Raw genomic sequence first — 21981 nt, 5'->3', positions numbered from 1 at the left:
TCGTTAATTGTGTATTAAAAAAATTTATAAAAATTACATATTTAAAAAGTTCATGACGAGGCGAATCTAACAAGATTCATTTTGATAATGTTTTTCTCTATAGATTGGTATTAAAATGCGGTCAAAGTTTAGTCAAATTGCTAAATAAGATTAAATCAGACCAGATCAGAAAAATTAAGACTAGATCAAACCTTAAAAAATTTAGACCAAATTTACTTATTTCAGATAAACAAAACAAGTCCATACCCAAATTAATGAAAACAACGGGAGAAATTTTTAACTACAATCCTAAAGGGGGTTATTATCAAATTGATAAAAGGAAATTGCCGCCAAATCATGAGGTGACTCCTTTCTCAAGAAAAATCCAACAAAACACGCCTAAATTGCAGTTTCTTCAACACAGCAAACAAGTGAGCCAACTAAAACGAAGCTCAGCGAATTGAGCACTCCAATTAGCTGCCAACAATTTTTCCATGAAAATTCCAATTTCTTCACATTTTCTTCTGTAAAACCCTATTCAATCGATTCAAAATTTCGTGCGACTAGTTCGTTGATCAATGTTTAGGTCAGCATTTCTCTCTCTTCGAGGACGCTCTAAGCCGGCGGTCAATCAACTTCAACGGTTTGTCATTGTTATATCTTTCTCCTTTTGTTTTTTTCAGTTCAGTTTTTTGTTCAAATTCTTAAATAGTTATGATAATATGCAGCATTATTCTTCAATTTCGTAATCGAATTAATATTTTCAAGTTTTTTGATACTAGGGTTGAGTTACTGATGCTTATTTACATGTTTTTATGCTACAATTTAAGGTAATTTTTGTGTAAATTGGGTTCAGAATTAGGGTTTATGATTGATTGAAGTTTCTAAGAGAGTAATTCGTTGATGTGATTAATTCGGAAAGCCGATTCCACGAGTTTGGTCAATATTGTAGAGGTTTTGATATTGTTGTTGATTATTCCATTTTTTCGTTGTTTAAGTGTTGAGGTAATTATTTTGCAATGGATTAGCTATGATCAATTAGTATGTAGTAAGAAGTAATCGGCCTAATATTGCGGTTTTAAAAATAGCTGGAATCATACTATGATGTAGGAGTAAATAATTTGGAACGTTGTGCTTGTTTCTGTTGCTAATATAGGCTGAAGAAATAGATAATGAGCATAAATCGACCTTGGCTCAACTCGCTGAAGTGCATACATGTCCAAGTAGGGCTCCATCTTCAACCATATAGTTGCTATTTGCTAGTGGCTAGTGTAACTCACAAGTCCTATGTGTTCTAGGCTGTATCATCATTCAATGTGGGATGAACTCTCTCCATTGTACTTCTACGTGATCACTTAATGGTTTAGTTTTTAATTTTGACTGTAATATGGATATTTGGCGAGGTAGTCGACAAATCAACAACATTATGCTCATAATCTATAGTTATTATAAATCATAAGTTTACAATGGCCGTATATGTGAAAATACTTGTCTACTACATAATCTCCCTTCAGGCCTTCAAGTAGACTAGAGGGAACCCTGTATTTTTTGGTCTATGAAAGAGATTGGAATATTTTCTCACCTTCGAGATTTAGGGGTCTTGCAGAGGAACGATTTAGGTGTCTTGTAGAGGACATTGCACTTTTTTGCATTAGTTAATATTGTGCCTGCAGAACAGCAGAAACCATCTACTCTGGTTTGGTTGTATACTTGTATACAGTTTAATTCCTTTATCAAGCCATTAATAATTTTTGCACTGGAAGCCCAACTTCAGGGTTTGGGTGTTTTCCTAATCTTCTATCTTATCATGTCAATGTGCATCCTTTGCCATTGACAGACAATGAATGCACACTCTAGATAATTCTATGACAAAGAATATGTATACCTTCTTATTGGTGATTTAAGTTGCAGATCTTTGTTAGAGATTTTTTTCTTTTTTTTTTTTTTTCTTTTTTTTTCAGACTAACAAGAAATTTGTGCATGACCAATTATTAATGTTCTAGAAGGTTGTTAGGTGGTGCCTGCTCTGTTACTAGACTAACTGCTCTCTATTTATCGAATTTCTGCTTTATTAGTTGAACTTACTCTATGTATCAAGGTTATCTTTTGGTCCAGGCATCAGAACTTTTAATTTTTCCCTTCAATATAGAGCAAACTCATGAGAGCTCATCAATATCAAACGACATGTCCTGTATCTGTGGCCTTTCTGAATTTCACTAAAGCCACAGATTCTTCCTTGGTGTTGATATCATCTTAAGTTCTTATGTCTGATGCTGTGATTCAAAATATCAAAAGATTGAATTTTTTTTTTGAACGGATCAGAAGATTGAATTTAGCTATGTATTTAATGCTCTACTTCTGAATATATCTTCAATTAACTAGGATGTTTCCTTTTCCTCTTAGGCTCGATCCATCAAAAAGGTGCCTGTATCGTGGTTATGCTAAATCAACAAGACAGTCATCTGAGAGATCAAATAGCCATGAATTACAGTCAGAGATGCATCCAAGTACCAAGACTACTAATTATAAGCCATTGATGGCTCTTGCTATTGTATGTATCTTAAACTCCAATATCCAGTCCAAAACATGGGTGTTATTTTTCGCGGATCTTTATCATTCTAATTATTTCTGTTAGATTGCTTTATTTTGCTGTCTTTTTTTTTACTTCTTGTGTTTAAAGGTTTCTCATCCTGCCCAAATTAATTAAAATATTCAGCCTGTTGCTTTGCTTGGACTGGCTGGTTATGCTCGTTACAATGATGAGAGAAGAGCCATCCAGAAAGGTACTCTGATTCACACGCAAGCACTTGCTTTAATTGTATTTTATTTTGATGAATACTCTATTTCTTATATTTATGCTGGAAAACCTAATCACTCAATGTTTGAGGCCAGTAAATTTCATTGAATTATGCTTCTTTGATATCTTTGGGATATAGAGAATTCCTTTGTTAAAACCTTAGCCTGATAATGAAAGAGGATTTAAGCTTGTCCCTGGATTTCCTGGTCAATTTAATAGTACTTTGGATTTGTTCGACTTGAAAATAATTTGAATCCCACAAATTATGCACTTTGCGTATCCTTTTTTTTTTTTCCTCTCTTCATGGATTTAGCTTATTTATTTATGATTTTTTAGTACTCGACTACTCGTCATTTTTTAATACTAATGCAGTTTTCCTTAGTGGAATCGAATTTGCTATTTAGAATTCAAAAGGAATATTGATGATCACATTTGGATACTGGTGCAATAATTGTCAAGTTTCTAATTTTTAATAGATGTGCGGTGACCTAAAACCTATCCTCTTTGAGAGTCTGTAAGTTAGCTCGAGTGGCTTAACACTTTTGATAATTGACCAATCCCTTTCTTCAAGCAATGAGTTATACAATCACGATAGCTGGAGCAGTGAAATTATATGTTTTTGATTGACATGTCTGTCATTTCCCTCTTCCAATTCATCAGGTGAAGGATCAAGGGAAGGAATGACTGTCAAGGGGCCTACTATTGGTGGCCCTTTTGAATTGATTAATACTGATCACCAAATAGTTACTGAGCGGGATCTTCATGGACACTGGGTACTCTTATACTTTGGTTATACATCATCACCTGATATTGGGCCAGAGGAAGTGCAGAAAATGGCAAAGGCCATTGACATATTAGGTTCAATGCATTCACCTTAATTCATCAATGCTTTTTTGTTCTTGATTGTGATAAATCTCTGACATTTTCGATTTGTTGTCACTAGAGTCAAAATATAATGTTAAGCTTCTACCTGTTTTTGTTACAATTGATCCCCAGCGTGACTCTCCTCAACAGCTAAAAAGGTATCTTGGAGGTGGGTTTCATATTACATATAAGTGTCTTCGTCTTTACTTATTAATTTATTATATTATGTGTTGAGAGCTGAAATTAACTTACAATTGATGCCTCATTTCGACTCCTTCAAGAATGCAGAGTTTGATCCAAGAATAGTGGGGTTAACTGGATCTGTTAACTCTATCAGGCAAATAGCACAAGAATATCGGGTTTTTTTTAAGAAGGTTGAAGAGGACGGGAGTGACTATCTAATTGAATCATCCCATAATATGTAAACCTTATTCCCTCTGAAACCTTTTATTCCACTTTCTGTCCAGTGAGTTTGCATTTTCATGGATGTGATGGATTGTGTAGGTACTTGATAAGCCCAAATATGGAAATAATGAGATGTTTTGGGGTAGAGTATAATGCAACAGAGCTGGCAGATGCTATAGGCAAAGAGTTGAAGATGCGATCTGGATCTTCCTAGAGGTAAGAGAGATGCTATATTTTTTTTGTTTGGGTGGGGGGGGGGGGGGTATTTGATTCATCTTTCATTGTAGCGTAAGCCTGCCCATTTCCAATATTCTCTATTATATGCATTTTGTGGTATAGGTACATCCATACATGTGTCTTGTAACTTTAAGATTCACGAAATTTTAGGTTACCCATTTCAATTTTGTGATACTAAAGATCTTAATATAACCTTTGAGTTTACATGTGTGAGAGACATGTTATTTAACCTACTAGTATCTTGGATCAAGGAAATGTAGGAGTATTTATTCTGGATTAGAAATTAGACTAAAGCTGAACTCGAAGCATAATTGAACCCACATAGCAAGTTTTATAACGAGAGATACATCACAATTATTAGGATTATCTAGTATCAAATGATATTTCTATTTTACTTTTGTTGTACAGGGTGGGAGGACGGAGTAAGGAGGTATATATTAGGTGGACGGGTGATTGAAGTCCTTAGGAACAGTCATAAATAGCACGTCACTTTTCTTTTCTTCCCATCATATTCTATATGCAAAAATATAAAACAAATAATGTCATCCGTTACCTAGCCAGTTACCATTCCTTGAGAGTGACTTTAGAGGGGGGATGGGGAATCAAAGCTAGAGGACTATCCCAGCTTTCTGTAGTTTTGGTTTAATTTATATACAAAATCGTACTATTTATATAAGTTGCAACTATATAACTTTCACACTATTTATATGCAACAATTTGACTATATTTGGTGATTTATGCTTAGTAAAATATATAGCAATGTGAGATCTTTTTGGATTTGTCAAAGTACATATCTTTTTAGTATCAACTTTTAATGTTTGACCAAAAAATAATTTTTATTATATTAGTGGTTCTTTTAAATATTAGTGGTTCAAGTCCTGCATTTGCAAAATTGTTGCAACTAATGATGCACAAAGGAAGTATGAAGGATGAAAGCTTTGTAGGCTAGTGATTTCATTATTTTCACAAGACTTGGAACTATGTCACATAAATATATGGCCTGGGAGCAGTAAAATGATTTGGTAGGTAGCAAGCAGATCTAGATTATGAAATCCAAAATATATAAAACAAAATACTACTTCTAATTACCAATTAATATGGAAATTGATTTCAGCAACATTTTCATTTTTCACTATTGATGACGTGAGGCAGGCTTGTTGGCTATCATGACATTTTCATTTCTGTAGGAATAATTTTTAGAAAGCATAGCCAGCTATGGGAAAGTAAAGATCTTACGGATGAAAGAACTCTAGGTCTGATGCTATGATTCAATTACTTGAAGAATTTTACAGAGTTTTAGTAAAAAAACGTGTTTCCAGACTCGGAAAAATGCAACCCATGTAAAGCAGGTTGGCATTTTCTTATGATGACAGTTGAGGAGCTGCAAGTCATTTACTAGAATTACAAAAGTATAATAGCCTATAAACATCCGTACTATTGTTCTCTGGCATGAATCCTTTCTGGATATTAGGGCAGCAACTATATATGGCGAACTGCCGATGCAATTGACCTTACCATAAAGGATGTTTGTTTGTGTGTCTCAATCATTTCCAGAATAAAGTTCTGGGGCATCTTGGTGTCGGAATGCAAGTTGGAACTTTTTTCAACACAATGTAGGTAACTAGATATCTCTGTACTTTCTTTAAAGTATGGATTATCTGCTTATGGTATAGTGTTGACCTGCACGTTGTTGCAAAATAGTGTACGACCTGGTCCTGAATTAATTCTCATCATTATTGTGATACAAAGTCAATTTTGGTAAGATGTCTTTTCAGCCTAGGGATGGATGACAAAGGTATATAATGAGGAATAATTTATTTACTAGTATATAGTTATTAAGTATTATATATACCTTCCCTAATTGTATAATACTCTTCTTGTTATGTAATGATTATAAAGTATATAAACACATTCAATTTATTTTTTTCTTTTAATCTACTTATTCCTTGTTGGTTTAGGATGCAAAGATCCCATTTCTGATGGAATCAAGTATTTTGGATATCTCAGGCTCGTAGTTAGGTGGAAGATACACGACGCCAAATTACCTTATGATTTTTAGCTTCTTGGAAACTTCTCAGATTAGACCTACTTTGGAGGACATGGCTCAGTCTTCTGGATTGTGTGTTCCTGCTATCTGGATTTTAAGACTGATTGTTACCCAAGCTGGCATTTTTTATTTTGCCATTTCATTAACGTAGGTTGAGCTTTGAATAAGTAGCCTAAGACAAATCAAATGTGATTTGATTTGCTATAATATTATAGAGAACTTCCCTTTACGTCATTGACTCAATTGTAGAGTTTTTTAATCCTCGTGGTTTTACCAATTTTTGTGTATTCACTTACTTGACTACTCTCTAGTCTTTATCAGATGGAGTAATGTTTAATTGCAAATGAAATGATTGATGTTGTCAAATACAAATGGTTATCTTTTTATGAAAATTTAAATTTAGACATTTCTAATTGTCAAGAGTTCTTAGAAGTAGAGGCGATTGTAGGTTGAATTGATGCAATGTGAATCGGTATTTAAACTATAGGCTTGTTTTGATAGCATGAGTAGCAACAGGTTTGAACCGTTGTCTGAACCAATCTCCTACCTAAGTCGAGTTCAGCGAGCTAGGCTGATTTATTTTCAGGCTTGTTAAAGTGATATACAAAGTACTTTATTTTATTTATTTATTTATTTATTTTAAAGCTTGGTGAGGTTTTCATCCAAGTGAGCCAACCCCTCTTATGGGATTAAGGCTTTGATTGGTTGATTGAGGTATCCATCCAAGTGAGCCAACATTTTGTTGCCGATTGTTGATAGTTTAAACTTACATAACTTTAGATGTGTATTTTATACACTTTACCTTGACAATGTTAGGATGTAAGGTACATCATTTATGTCTTGTAAATAGGGAGTAATTTTTTTAGCATTGGTGTTTTCTTACCTTATGGCATATACAACTGAAAGAGAATTATTCTCGTGAGCAAATGATGTTAATGGTAAGAAATCATATTGCACTAATTGCGCAGATACTCTCAATAGTGTGAAATCTCGTGTGCTCTAATCTTGAAATTGTTAAGTATGTGGCCAGGTGAAGATAATTATCAGATTAGCTGACAATAATTACACGTCATATGTGATTAATTTTGGAAAGAAATTTTTGTATAAGGTAATACACGTCATATTTGATTGGGAATTGAATTTCCAGCTGGAAAATAAAAATAGAACATTAACTAGGATTTTATTGCCTTTTAATGAAGTAGTACAGTCTGAAACTGCTATGTGTCCTCAAAAAAAAAAAAAAAAAAAAAAACTGCTATGTTCTTGCACATTAATTTATGGTTCAAAAATAACTAATGACTTTACTATACTTTGTATTACGGCAAAAATTATTACGAAGTTTGGAGTATATTTTTTTTATCGAAAATGAGCCACAAAAAAAAAAAAATTCTGTTGTAGGATTTTTAAAAATTATTTTTACTACTTGTATTTGACAGCTCTTTGAGAGAAATCAGATAGTAAAGGAGCTAGTAATCATACCTGGAGTTAATATAAAATTTACGTAATTACGTCGTCCTTTTCCTCCCTCCAATCTTTTTTAATAAAGTATTTTACTATATTTTCTGTGTGTAATTTGAGGACAACAAGGACTCAACGCCAAAAATTATGGGGCTGTTTTTCCTTAATTTGTTTATTAGATTTAAAAGAAATATAAATTGGTTTCTAAAAATCTAGAGATCCTGATTATCCCCAACTGACCTGGTCTCCTAGCTTTTCTCCTTCCCATCCACCAACCCCAATTTTTTTTTTTTTTTCCTTTTCCAAATGGAAATCAAGTTGACAAGTGAGGAAAAATAATTTGGAAAAAAAGGAAAAATAAAATAAACATTTTATATTAAAAAAAATCCTTCAAGTAAAAAACTTTTTTGAGCAAAATCTTTGAAACAATTATTTTATTATTTATTCAAAACATAAGTTGGCTCCCACCTTCTTTTCCCCCTCCTCTTTCTTTCTCTCTCCTGCATTGCATTGTCAATATTTGGTTGAATATCTTGAACAAAGAATAAAAAGGGTGATCAAATTAGGAGAAAATCAAAGGTTGGCATTTTTGGTCTCATCTCTTTTTTGTATGATAAAATGAGATGATTGATGATAACATAAGATGAACAGCCCTGCTTTGTAAGGGAGGGTTGTTTTTTTTTTTCTCATCCTTTTCATTTTTGAAACTTTCAATTTCGTTTTTACAATTTCGCATGCATGGATGCTGGAAATTCTTCCTGGAGTAGGCTGAAATAGATGGTGTTTGATTCGGAAAATCGTTGGGAATAAGTCATCGTTGTTACATGTTGTTTGGTAAAAAATCAAAGGAAAACATGAGCAGTGGCGCGTCATCACCAGATCAGAAGAAATCAGGGTGTGGGCTGCTGGGGGCTGTTTTTGGAGGAACAAAAAAGTTTTGGCCTAGAAGAACTACGTCAACGGGTTCCCTTCCTAGCCAACATGGTAGCCTTAATGACGTAGACAGCCCCAAGAGAATTCCGAGTGTTGGCCGCAATTCCAAGAAGAGACGAGGCAGTTTTGATGACCTTGATGCTAACAGCAGCGTCTCTTCTCAGCCTTCCTCTAGCCGCGGTGGCCCTAAACCTCAACAGAAATGCCCTCCTGTTCGATCGCAACATCAGCAGCAACAGCAACAGCAACATCATGTTAGAAGACCGTCCTCAAATGACACAACTGTAGTGCAAGCTTCAAGAAGCCTGACACCAGCACAGAATCAGAATCGAAGTAATGGTCATAATACAAAGAAGATGCCTCCGAAGGAAGCATTGGGTATATCCGGTGAGTTAGAGATGATGATAGCCGAGCACCAGAAGGGTAGAGGAGGAATTAATCTTGTCCGAGCTTCATCTGGCAATGTGATGGTCCATAGTAGTTTAGGTAACTTGAGGCAGCCTGGGGGATCCCCTTATACATATACAAAACCAGCCTCCAATGGCAAGCCAGAAGAACAACAAGCACCTAAAAATGTTATAAACTTTTCATCAAAATATTCGAATAGTGGGATGGGGAACATTGTGAACAAGAAGCACATAGAAAATGGGGAGAAAGCAACAGGTGGGACTTCTCTATGTCGAGCATTGTCTTGTAGGATGGACCCTGAGGAGTTGAAGATATTGGGGAATGAAGATTATAAGAATGGCAACTTTGCTGAAGCCTTGGCATTGTATGAGCGAGCCATTGATTTGGACCCCTCCAAGGCTTCCTACAGGAGTAATAAGAGTGCTGCTTTGACAGCTCTAGGGCGGCTTCTTGAGGCTGTTTTTGAGTGCAGAGAAGCCATTGTTATAGAGCCCAATTACCACAGGGCTCACCATCGTTTGGCTAATCTTTATCTAAGGTACATAATTACGATGTCACTTTATTCACTGAACTACATCAGCCATAAGATTGGTTCTATTCTACTCTTGGATATGTTTTCATGTAAAAATCTGTACAATTTTTTTCAGATTAGGAGAAGCAGAAAAGGCTACTTATCACTTCAAACGAGCAGGGCCAGAAGCCGACCCAGATACAATGAGTAGAGCAAAGCTTGTTCTTGGACACATGAAGAAGTTTGAGGAGGCTAAGAGGTTGAAGGATTGGCACACCGTGCTCAGAGAATCTGGGAATACCATAGCTGCCGGAGCAGATTCTGCACCTATGGTTAGTATCTTTTGCATTGTGTGACTAGTTATTTGTTCAACATAAGCGTAATAGATACAAATTTCAAATACTGCTATGTAAGTTATTGACATTGCTGATGTTTTTTTGTTTACTTGAACAAAGATATTTGCATTACAAGCTGAGGCATATCTAAAGCTCCATCGGCCTCAAGATGCCGTAACAACATGGGAAAACAGTCCAGATTTTGATATGGATCAGTGTACTAAGTTCTACGGCTCTGCAGGGAATGCTATGTTATTGTTGATCAGGGCTCAGGTTGACATGGCTGCAGGAAGGTTAGTCTGTCCCATTAAAAAATATTGTCAAATCTTGATTGTCGTTCGTTGTTTCCCTCTTCAGGCATTGCTAGTATATAAGTAATGTAATTACAAACGAGGGGTAAAAGAATGATTTAATTTAACCATAAAAGTCAATTAGTAGCATTAATTAGTTGATAGCATGATGATTTTGCTAAAAATGTACTGTAAGACAGCTCAAAATGTTGGTTGAAGATAGGGGGTTAACTGTACATTAATCTAGTAATTTCAACCAATTACACCAACTATGCTTTTAAAAACTGCTCTAGGTGAATTCGTCGTGTGCATTATTTCTTATTTAATGTGTTCTACTTACAAACTTGTCTACCAAGATTAGCAAGCTTCTAATTCAAAATAAATATGTCGTTGTCAAATCATTTTTTTCTTTTGATACTGCTGTAGAACTTTCTGTCATACTGAGGGTGGTTAATCTTTGTTACTATTGTTTTAATCTAACATTCACTCCTGTCCTAATCTTAGATACTGTTAATTTAAATAAACATCCAGTCATGTCTTACCATTTGCGTGCTGATATACTATTATTTTGCTTTTCTTTTTTTGAGATGATTCATTCCGATTCTCCTAATTACTCTGATTATTTACTCTCTAGTCCACCACTATACCAAGAAGTTAATTTCGTTGATTCTTTTCTAAGTTATGTAAAAAGTCTAATAGTGTGCCATTTTTATGATATATAAGCAGGGCCTACAATCATGCTTGACTATGGTTAATGGACTCTTTGCAAATTAATCTTAATTGACTATTCTTACTGAACACTTGTTATAGAATGGCTCTCATGTTATGTGACATGTATGATCTAAGATCTCCTGATAACCTTGAAGGATCAAACTTTTAGTTATAATGTCATATTTGGTTGTGGGCACAAACTCAAAATTTCTCATTTCTGTGGAGTGTTGTCACATTTAATGTTTCATAATACGGCCTAATTTGGCTGTTAATATAGGCACACGACAAGTTTTTCTTCATTTCTGGATTCAGACTGTATTTGTGGGAAATTCTTAATCTTAATAATGTAAGAAAGAGTAATTTTTAAACTCTTAAAGGGGATTGCAGGTTTGATGATGCAATGGAAGCAATTCAACATGCAGGTAGATTAGACCCGTCCAACAGAGAGGTGGGTGTAGTGACTCGAAGGGCTCGAGCTGTGTCCAATGCTCGAGCTCGTGGGAATGACTTGTTCAAAGAGGGCAGGTTCTTAGAAGCTTGTGTTGCTTATGGTCAAGGACTTGAGCATGACCCACAAAATTCGGTCTTGCTTTGCAACCGAGCAGCTTGTCGTGTCAAACTCAGGCAGTTTGAGAAAGCAATAGAGGACTGTACTGCTGCACTTAACGCACGTCCCTCTTATACCAAGGCTAGACTAAGAAGAGCCGACTGTAATGTCAAGGTATATGGTTTTTCTTTTCTGATGCAATCCCATTAGAGTGCTAGTTAGCTATGCTTCCTTTTTTTATTTTGTTTTAAATGTTATGTTCAAGAATAATGAAAAAGTAGCAAATATTTGCATACTTTCGTCCACTTTTTACTTTCAGCAATCCTTTTTATTGATCGTCTCCTTTGGGCATAAAAATTGTTCTAGATTAGTTTAGGAAAGGCTCTTTCCTGGCAATCCCTTAACTGGTTGCTATTGTCGTTTATCCCTAATAGATGATGCATACTACCTGTTTTGTTTTAACACTTGCCTGATTAGTTGAATAATTGACACATTGAAGAAGGATAATGCTCACGTAATCCAGTCATATGGAATTTACTATGTTTCATTCCAACACAAGAAGACATCTTTTTGGTGTTGAGGGTTACATATGAAATGCTGTGTATACATGATTAAATTGTTTCCTGGAAATATTGTCAGTTGCAAAAATGGGAAGCTGCTGTAAGAGATTATGAAATATTATTTCAAGAATCACCAGGAGACGAGGACATGGCAAAGGCGTTTTTTAAGGTAGAGGTGCAGCTCAAGAAGCAGCAGGGAGAAGATGTGTCAAACTTGAAATTTGGAAATGACAGTCTTGTTAAAATCCAAAGTGACGAACACTTCAAAAGTGTGACATCCTGGCCTGGTTGGTAAACTAATTATTATTTAGTGTTCCTGATTATATATTGAAGTTCATAATATATGCTTAGCAATTTGTATATATGATGGATCATTATGCAGGTCTTTCAGTGGCCTTGTTCTGTAATAAGCCAGGCGAGAGACAAACACTGCAATTCATTGAACAACTTTGCAAGAGATACCAAACCGTAAAATTTCTCAAGGTCGGTCTCAAATTTTGATTGGTTGATGTTACCACTTTTGAAACTTAGGGCCAAGTCAGACACTCAGTCTTTATTAGTTAAAGTATGCGCCCATATAGGCCATATTGCACAAACTGCCAATGATCATCTGAATTTCAATCTTTGCGTTACATTCAGGTCGAAGTTGAAGATTACCAAAGCTTGGTGAAATCCGAGGGTGTTGGCTCATTGCCAGCCTTCAAGATATACCAAAGTGGTTCGAGGGTTAAAGAAATTCGTGGAGAAGAGCATGAGTCCTTAGAGTGCTCAATCAAAGAGTATACAAGCTAGCATACATGAGAAAAGCATTGTAGAGAAAGTTCGTCATTCTTTCATTAATTTATAATTTTTCTTTTTTTTTCTGGCTATATTATAGTGCCTGGTTGGAGTGTCAAGAAAAGTTTAGTTTCTTAAGATACAGCTTTCCATGACTAGGGTTACAAATATGGCGGAAAGGAAAAGAAAGGAGGGAACTGCAGGGCAATCTGAATCATTTTGTTTCAATTTAGATTTGATCCTGTTAATTTGCCAGCTTACACAGCAAATCTCTGTATCAGTTCATTTTGTGGGATGACTTTTGCAGAAAATTAAAAGATATACTTTGTGAACTCCATATGTTTTGTAAGATGAAGTTTAGGGTAAAGTGTAAAACCATCTTATAATAATCATATTGCGAGACACAGAATGTCACGAGTGCTCTTATAAAAAATAATTCCTAAAGGAATTAGAAGGTGGGATTAGTCTGATTTAAAAACGGCAAAACTTAGTATGAAGCGGTCTTATAAAAACCTAACATGAGACATGTCAACAAAAGAATAATAATTTTTTTCCACAAAAATTTGTATAGAACTTACCCATGGGCCATGGTCTTCAATCTTCATTGAGAGTCTCTATTGTCATTTTCTAATGGGTCTGGACTCTGGGCTAGAGCAACCCATAGGCCATAAGAATGTTGGATAGTGAAGTTTTTGATGGTTATGTAGATATTGTAATGCCAAGAAAAGATTGAAGGATTTCATATATACTACTAATACAAGTATAAATTATGACATTATGTCCTTTACTTGGATAATATCCTGGATTTGATGTGAAATTTCATCCTTTTCAGTCAGTTTTTTTGTAAAAAATCATGGATCGTTGCTCATTAAAAATTTTAGATGGATACTGATATCAATAATCATCTTGAATTCTTGATTGTGATAGGCTGATTGCTTACTTGCCTAATTTCGAAACAGAATTTGATTACATTATATTGGACTAAATTACTTTGTTCTGTAGTTGAATTGCACTCTTCATGTAATAACTTGAGATATTGTAAAGCTTACCACTTCTCGCACTCTAATGTGTTCCTTCGTATGACTGGTATGATGCGTATCCATTTATCTAATTATTACTCGTAGATTACAAGAGTTGTTCTTTGTTCAGAGTTGAGACTACAAATTAGTTCACCAGTTCATACTCTTAAGTCATTATAGATGAAACAACGATGGCATCCTCACTGTTGAACAAGAATTCGTAAAAAGGACTTAAAAACTTTATTACGGAGTATATTTATTAGTCCCACCATTATACTTGAATTAAAGTTTTGTCCGACCCATTATCCGCTTCTCTTCAAGCTAACAAAGATTACCTCAGACAATTGATCATGTTTTTCAATGGACCCATTCCTATTAAACTATTAGTCAAAGATACATTATGATTAACCTGAGTTGTCACTTGAGATGATCCACCTCATTTTATTTATATTTGCCAGATTTATCATTGTTGTTGATAGTTGACCTGATTTCAGATGTGAAATGTCAATACTCAATTACTCCGTTTTAACTTGCTTAATTACATATTGTCTAATCAAGTTTGGTTGTTCAATCTTAAAGATAAAATCAATTATCTTAAGAATACATCAAAATAAACGACAAATTTGAATAGAAGCAGCAAGTAACATGGTAAGTCTTTCCAACTATACAACATTACAATGAAATCAAGCAAATAATCAACAAATTCACACAAAAACCCCTCAACAAAACTTTTATTAATATCACAAATAACTTACAAAGCCAAGTTAATCTTACCTCAAACTCTCAATCTCATCACAAATCACAAATCTTATTCAAGATGAAGCAACAGACCTCAAAGCAGGAACAGCTTGCTTAGACAAAGAAACAGGACAATAATTTCTAGTAGCAGAAAGTTCATAAGGATAAGAATCAGATTTAAGCCATTGTTCAACATTAAACTTCTGTTGTGCGCACTTAACATGGGGCCCAGTAGTTGTGACCTCAACATAGTTACAGTACCAACCATGGTGTGGGCCCGACCCATCGGAGATGACCCTCATGCCGCAAACTGGTGCGTTTAGACATGGGCCGCGCCCACTAAACACGTCCAAGTTACCCCTCTCGAAGTAGTCGTAGTTTTGGCCCATTAGCCCGCCCCAGCTTTCGATGTCGGTAATTCTAACTCCGTCGCCTTTTTGACCCCACAATTCGAGGCTGATCTTAGAGTCCGTCCCTGCTTTAACGACGGACCCTGTCCTGACGTATATGGTGTACACGCATTCTGACTCGTCGCCTGCCTGTTGTGCAAACAAATGAATTTAATTTTTGATTAGAAATATTTTGGAGAAATTTGTCAAATGTAAAATGTGTGATTGGAATTAGACTTACAAATACAGATCGAGCAATCAGAGCCAAGGATAAGAAGATTATTGCGTTTAACAATGCAGGGTTTCTCGCCATTGTTGCTGATGAGTGTTGGCTGTTAATTTCTCTCTCTTCGTTGGTAGGAGTGGTGGGAATAGAGGTGCGATTGATGTTATTTTGATAGATCAGTTTTAGCTCCGGTTGTGATATGGATACTGACGGGAATTATAGCACCTTTTATTATCTTGTGGGAACGGAAATATTGTGTTTTCACCGTAATTGCAACACTTTAATAAGAAAATAGATCTTTTTTATTTTAATTATTTTTTTAATGTTAGATCTAGTTAATTGGAGGGAATCGATCCAAATAATACCACAAATTTTGTTTATCTCAAAGATTAATTGGGAGTTTCTCATTTTATACCTTTGAAAATAAAAGTCACATTATTTTCGCACCTCATAATTAAATATGATATTTTGTATCCATTTTACTTTTAAAACATTTACTCCCTCTATTCCTTATTGATAGTTTCTTTTGGCTAAATTTTAGTCCCAAAATGTTCACCTCATTTGCATTTTCCAACAATCATTAATATTACTTTTTTTTTACCAAAATTTTCTTTAATTTGCAACAATATTTGTGCAAATTTAATTTTTTCATGTAAATTTTGTTTTTTTACGTACTTTTATTACTTTCTCTCTCTACTTCTCTTTACTTTTCTATATACCCAATGTAAATTTATCTTTCTAATGTACTTTTACTATTTCTTATTTATATTTATTAATTCTAGTGAAAATTACTTATAAGGGACAATCAATAAGGAAGAGAGGGAGTATTATTTTTTAATTATTTTCTTGTTTTAACATGTGCATAGGTATCAACGCATTTTATTTTAATACTCCGTAACTTTTATTTGAGGACAAAAGAACTACATAATTGGCAAATAACAAAAGAAACTTCTATTACAATTCTCCGAACCACAATTTGGTGGGTTAAAATAAGTGTAAATGATACTCTTTCCGTTCCTAATATAATACACCATTTGTAGAAATACACAAATGGCAAGTCAAAAAGTACACAAAGAAAGATATGTCTATTACAGTTTTCCACTATTTGGGCGATTAAGTGTAAATAATACTCCCTCCGTCCCTATTTAACTTTTTACGATTTCAAAGCACATTTAAAAACAATTTTATAACAATAATATTAGTAGAGATGGTAAACGACGAAGAAGGGAATCTGAACAAATCTGTAGAAAGGCCGGCATCATCATGTGAGAGCTGACACGAGTATTACAATTATTATTTGAGACTATCCTCTAATTATAATTAGTACTCGTATCAACATAGTCATGCTCACCATGATTATTTACTCTATCTATAAGAAAGATCTGGATACAAATGGGATCATGTGGATCACACGTAGAGAATTGTCTAAATGAAAGAAGACAAGTCTACTACATTTAGCATCCAAACAAACAATGGAAACCATTCAAACCAATTACCAAGTCAATAAGTCATACATCGTGCTTTAGAAATTAGAATTGTACGTAACTTTGATTAGGCAACATTGTCAAACTTTAATTTGGCCTCAGCCTTAGGAGGCATTGAAAAAACTATTATCATTTATCAAGCAATATATGACTAAATCCAGATGGATGGTTTAATAGAGTAAAAATGGAGAGGCATAGGAGGATGGTTAAGTTGGAGAGGATGTGTTTGGTTGTCATATTGGTATTGTGGATCTTGATACGAAAGTTGAAGAATGACTTATTTAAGGAAAACGCTTTGATTACTACTGTTTTTATCTGTTGGATACGTCGTATTACTCATTTTTTATACTGCCTTAATAATATATTAAGAAGGCAGTTGAGACCTGAGATGTTAATTTTCATTTTATTATTTTTTTAAGAAAAAGAGTTATACTGAACATTGTTGAGTACTTCACCCTCAAAATTTTAAAGTATTGTTCATGGGAATTGGAGAAATGTAACCAAAAATTGCATGGGCCTATCTCGCTGTAAAAGCCCAAATTAATACTATAAATAGCTATGATTGAGGCCCATTAGCCCTCTTTCAGATAGGAATATTTCAATAACTGTCTACATCTAGCAGTAGATACTCCTTATTAAAGTCTTGCTGTGATATGCATTAAATAGTTGGTGGTAAACATCTAGTTACTGGACTGCCTCAGCCCAATGGGCTTCTAATACAAGGTATCCTGTGCTTAATTAGATAATGGACCTTATCATGCAACTTTGAAAGTTTATGGCTGGTTAATTGGGCTTTCATCTAATTTACAAAATTAACATTGCATATGCACAACTTCATGTTCAATACATAATTCTACAATATTTTATACCGAGTATATGTTGTTTAACTGGAAAAAAAATGAATAGATAAAGTGATACTCCGTAACAAAGCTAAACTTAGCCTAGTGACAATCTCAACTAGTGACAATCTAGGGGGTGGGATTCCCTTACTTTTCTCCCACTCTCCCAAATTGTCTAGTCTGTTAAACCTGAGATGGGTCGAAGCATGAGGGGTTTCGACTCATTAGTGCCCTTCATCTTACCTACCAAAAAAAAAAAAAAAAAAAAAAAAAGTGGTACTCTATACTAATTTTGTGTGAGAATGAATTGACATGAATTACAACATTATTAATACCATTTAGGGATGATAACTCCATTAATGGCTTTTAGCCTTTTGCTTTCTTGATAAACATAACGAAATAATTAAGAATATATATATATATATATAATGTAAAATGCTACTATTAGTAATTTTGTTATTGATAGTATGTTTCGTATCTTTAAAAAACTTGAAATAAGACTTTTCCTTCTCAATAATTAAAAAAAATGAAAACTTTAATTTCTCCATTCCATATTCTTCATTATTTTGCTAATTTTTATTTCACAAAAAGATTTTTAAGTAGGAAAAACAACATAAAACAAATGGAATACAGTATAAAGTTTTGAGCTCAATCCTCAAAGCTAAGTGAGGACAAATTACTTTTGCTTCGTATCATTTATTTAGTATTGTGAGGCCGAAGTGGAAGATTTATGTTATGGAGTATTAATTTTATTACCGGTGTTTTATTGTTCGAACCCTTTGGTTTTATTTCAGGCTGTACTAATTTAATCACAAATTAATTTTTTTTTTAATGCAATGTTGAATATTAGTTTAAAGTTGACTATCAATTTGAGAATAATCATTTAATTTGTACATTAGATGGTGAAAACCGAAAAGAATTGATTGATGAGTTACAATTTGTAACCACCATATGTGTTATGTGAAATAATGATATATACTAAATACTAGTAACTTGCAAACTAATAATATATCATCTCATATATAGATGGCACATGTACGACTATTCGATTTCTAGCTATGTTATGGAATACGTTATATTTCCTTCAAATTTAGTAACTTTTGTCTTTGACAATATTTTGCCATAATGACTCTATTACAATACTGATTGTATATCAATATTATGTTTCTTGATTTTGGTAATTATGTTAAATGAGTTGATAGATGAATCATTATTTGTCTTATTGCAAGTTGATAGCCTATAATCCAATGACATGGATATGATCTAGAAATGTCTTCTAGTCGGTATTATATATTGGCCAGATATTCACCTTTGATAATTCTAATGTGTTTCTATATACACAATGTTATTTGGAAAGTTAAAGGATTCTAAATAGCTTATATATTGTCTTTTGGGTGGATATTTTTGATACCAAAGTGTGGGGTGAAAATTGGTATTTAATAGCTTGCTAGCTCATTTCCAGACATGAATGAGGATGGCAGATATGTTTACTTGTTGATATTTTACTATATAATTCATGAAAAGTTCATATGAATTGCAAATATGATTACATATCATTTGAGTAAAAATATTGTTTATGAGGTTGAGATAAAGATAAAGCCTTACTTACATGAAATTTCAAGATAAAGATTAATATAATTTAGCAAAAGTTTCATATAAGAAGCCTATCCAAATAATTTACTTCGTGTGATAAATGATTTTGCCAAAAGAATTTATGGCTTAAAAGTGCAAAAGATTTTAAAAGGTTGTTGGACTAATTTCATACCCGCCATATGCAAGGATTAGGGGGAGATATTATTTTATCCTTGCACATGAATAATAAAATATATTGATGGTCAGTTTGGTACATAGATTAGCTCAAATGTCAATGACTTATTTAATAGAATGGCCACATGACAGATTAAATATTTAGTTAATACCATCATGAAGATAGATATTGATAAATGTCATTGACTATATATTAGTAGTAAATGCTCCAATTAAGTTTGATGTCATTAGTTGTTAATGAACATAAAGCACGCATGAAGCGTATTAAACCTATAGGTTCTAAAGAGAAGGAATAGAGTAACTTTTGACAATGACAAATTCGAGAAAATGATAAATTTTGACGGATCTCCATAAGAGATTATGTCCAATAAAATTAATATGTGATGTAATTATATAAAGTACTGCAAATGAGTATGAAATGTCCAACAACATTAGTATATATCAAGATTATAATCAATGCTCCAGCAGAGTTTGAGTTATTATTGGATTATGAATTAGTTATTTGTCTTGCCAATTATAGAAAGACACATGTTGGTGTTCTTATATCACATCATACTAAATATGTCTAATAAAGTGATCACTAGTTGAATTGGAAAACTGACCACATATAATTTAAATTTTGGAAAATGTGATTGGATGTGATAATAATATTAGGTCATCCGGGTTTAATGATCACCCGTTATGGAAACCTGAAGTTTCATTTGACATGAAAAAATAATGTGTTGACGCTTTCTCATGTTAGATGTATTAAATGAAATGAATGGGAAGACATAACAATGAGATTGAGCTATATTTGAATTGTGATTTTTAGTAGTTTGTTTTGAAAAAAAATCAAGAGATTAACTATTATTAGTTTTTAATAGCTTTGTATGGGTATAACTATATATGCAATAGGTGACCGAAAGTTCACCAGAACAACTTATATGCTTTTTCAATATTAGGTGACTAGAAGCTCGCCAAAACTACCTGTATATGGAAATTTGAGGAACTAGTGTTTATTTAACAATCTCATCGGTCAGCACAAGAATAAAGGAAAGAAATGATGAACAACTGCACAATATACTCCTCTCCATAGATAATAATTTTTAGAAGAGATCATTTTTATTGAAGTGATCCTCTTAATGAAATGAATTTTAGTACAAATTTATATACTAAGTTGGTTAAGAATTTTGATTCCCCTATATTTGAAATATATAATTTACCAACTTAGGGGGAGAAGATATATAGGAAGTTGGCAAAATTGCAAAGATTAAATTGATGATAATTTGAAAAGATAGAAGCCAACTTTTGTCTATATATTATCAAGATATGTTGCACACCTATGAATTGATTTGTATCGAGTTATGACACATGTTGCATAAAGTTAAAGATACATTTTGGTCATGGTGATATTATATGTGTACATTGAAATAAAATCTTGCCAATTATACTTGAATTACTACACCTGAAGTTAGATTGTGGTTCCGATATAAAGATATGATATATGGCAAGATAGTGCAGTTGACACTTTTACGTGTAACGGTATTAATACCATAGCGTATGAAATACCCCATAAGTGGTATAGATATCTGAATTATAATAGATGGCTTATGATATGAGAAAAATTATGATGGTACCAATTAAAATGTATTCAGGTATCATGATAAAATAGCATGCTGAATGTAATTTTAAGAATGTTATGATACCAGTATATGAACCGTTGAATATCATGCATATGCAAAATGAGTGGGCTTGATAAAAGGGGATCTGAAATAAGTGTCCACTTTTGATGTCGACATATTGATAGAGTTTAAATGCTTATTATGGACCAGAAGTCCAACAAGATATGAATTATGATGATCAAAGGATTATTACGGCCATAATTAAGTCTGATGAAAAACATGGATTTTTAAATCTGCACTGTACAGTGTCTTGCATTATGAGTCTTACATTTATGTGCATGTATGAGTCGTAGATAAATAATTTACTCATTGCATGTGTACAAAGTTTTTAGGTGCATTACTTATTATATATTTTTGTGTTTAATGTTTTATCATGATTATTACATTTCATATTGCATTCACTAGTTCTATTTAATAATTGTGGTGTTTGTAAATGTTCGTCCAAAGTATAGTGAGACGTAATTGATAAGTTTGTGTAAACTTACAGCAAGGAGATATATGTACAACAAATATATATATATATATATATATATATATATATATATATATATATATATATATATATATATATATATATATATATATATATATATATATATATATATATATATATATATATATATATATATATATATATATATATATATATATATATGACACCAATATCATAGCATGTTATGAATCATGCAAGAAGAGTTCCTGAGAACTTATACAACATAAAACCTATCCTTGCAAGTTTTATACTTTTTAATATTGTGATGCTGATATTACAATCGAACTCTTGAAGAGTCCATGTGAATAAATAATTGGCATCTCAATCCGAAATTTGAGCATACGAGAGTTAACTAGTTTTTTTTGTATCCATTGGAGAACTCTCAAATATAAAATGACTAAAGAATATAATTGAACCATCTTCTAGTGAGAATAATTTTTATGGTCCAGAAGAACCATGAGTAATGTATGTTTAGACAACGATAATTGATTGTATCAAGTGTTGCC

General features: G+C 33.2%; 3 protein-coding genes across 3 annotated transcripts; 2 read left to right on the top strand and 1 right to left on the bottom strand.

Annotated features, from left to right (window-relative positions):
- Positions 1-388: 388 nt before the first annotated feature.
- Positions 389-6678, top strand: LOC145563190 (protein HCC2-like). Its single transcript, XM_081623627.1, has 8 exons — positions 389-622; positions 2383-2530; positions 2696-2762; positions 3437-3634; positions 3720-3809; positions 3929-4061; positions 4145-4261; positions 6241-6678. Exons 1-7 carry the CDS (start codon positions 558-560, stop codon positions 4257-4259), a joined length of 816 nt encoding a protein of 271 aa, XP_081479753.1. The 5' UTR covers positions 389-557; the 3' UTR covers positions 4260-4261; positions 6241-6678.
- Positions 6679-8511: 1833 nt separating this feature from the next.
- LOC145563189 (TPR repeat-containing thioredoxin TTL1-like) lies at positions 8512-13188 on the top strand. The gene is made up of 7 exons (XM_081623626.1): positions 8512-9666; positions 9776-9971; positions 10095-10267; positions 11363-11696; positions 12162-12369; positions 12465-12565; positions 12722-13188. The coding sequence occupies exons 1-7, from the start codon at positions 8612-8614 to the stop codon at positions 12872-12874; spliced, it is 2220 nt and encodes a 739-aa protein (XP_081479752.1). The 5' UTR covers positions 8512-8611; the 3' UTR covers positions 12875-13188.
- Positions 13189-14581: 1393 nt separating this feature from the next.
- Positions 14582-15446, bottom strand: LOC145563188 (PLAT domain-containing protein 3-like). The gene is made up of 2 exons (XM_081623625.1): positions 15247-15446; positions 14582-15155 (listed from the first exon to the last, which is right to left on the bottom strand). Exons 1-2 carry the CDS (start codon positions 15316-15318, stop codon positions 14691-14693), a joined length of 537 nt encoding a protein of 178 aa, XP_081479751.1. The 5' UTR covers positions 15319-15446; the 3' UTR covers positions 14582-14690.
- Positions 15447-21981: the final 6535 nt, after the last annotated feature.

This window comes from Chenopodium album, chromosome 10 (genome assembly GCF_948465745.1).
Source record: "Chenopodium album chromosome 10, dcCheAlbu1.1, whole genome shotgun sequence".
In the NCBI taxonomy this organism is placed as follows: Eukaryota; Viridiplantae; Streptophyta; class Magnoliopsida; order Caryophyllales; family Amaranthaceae; genus Chenopodium; species Chenopodium album.
Note: the sequence above shows the minus strand (reverse complement) of the source record. Positions and strands in the feature narration are given on the sequence as shown.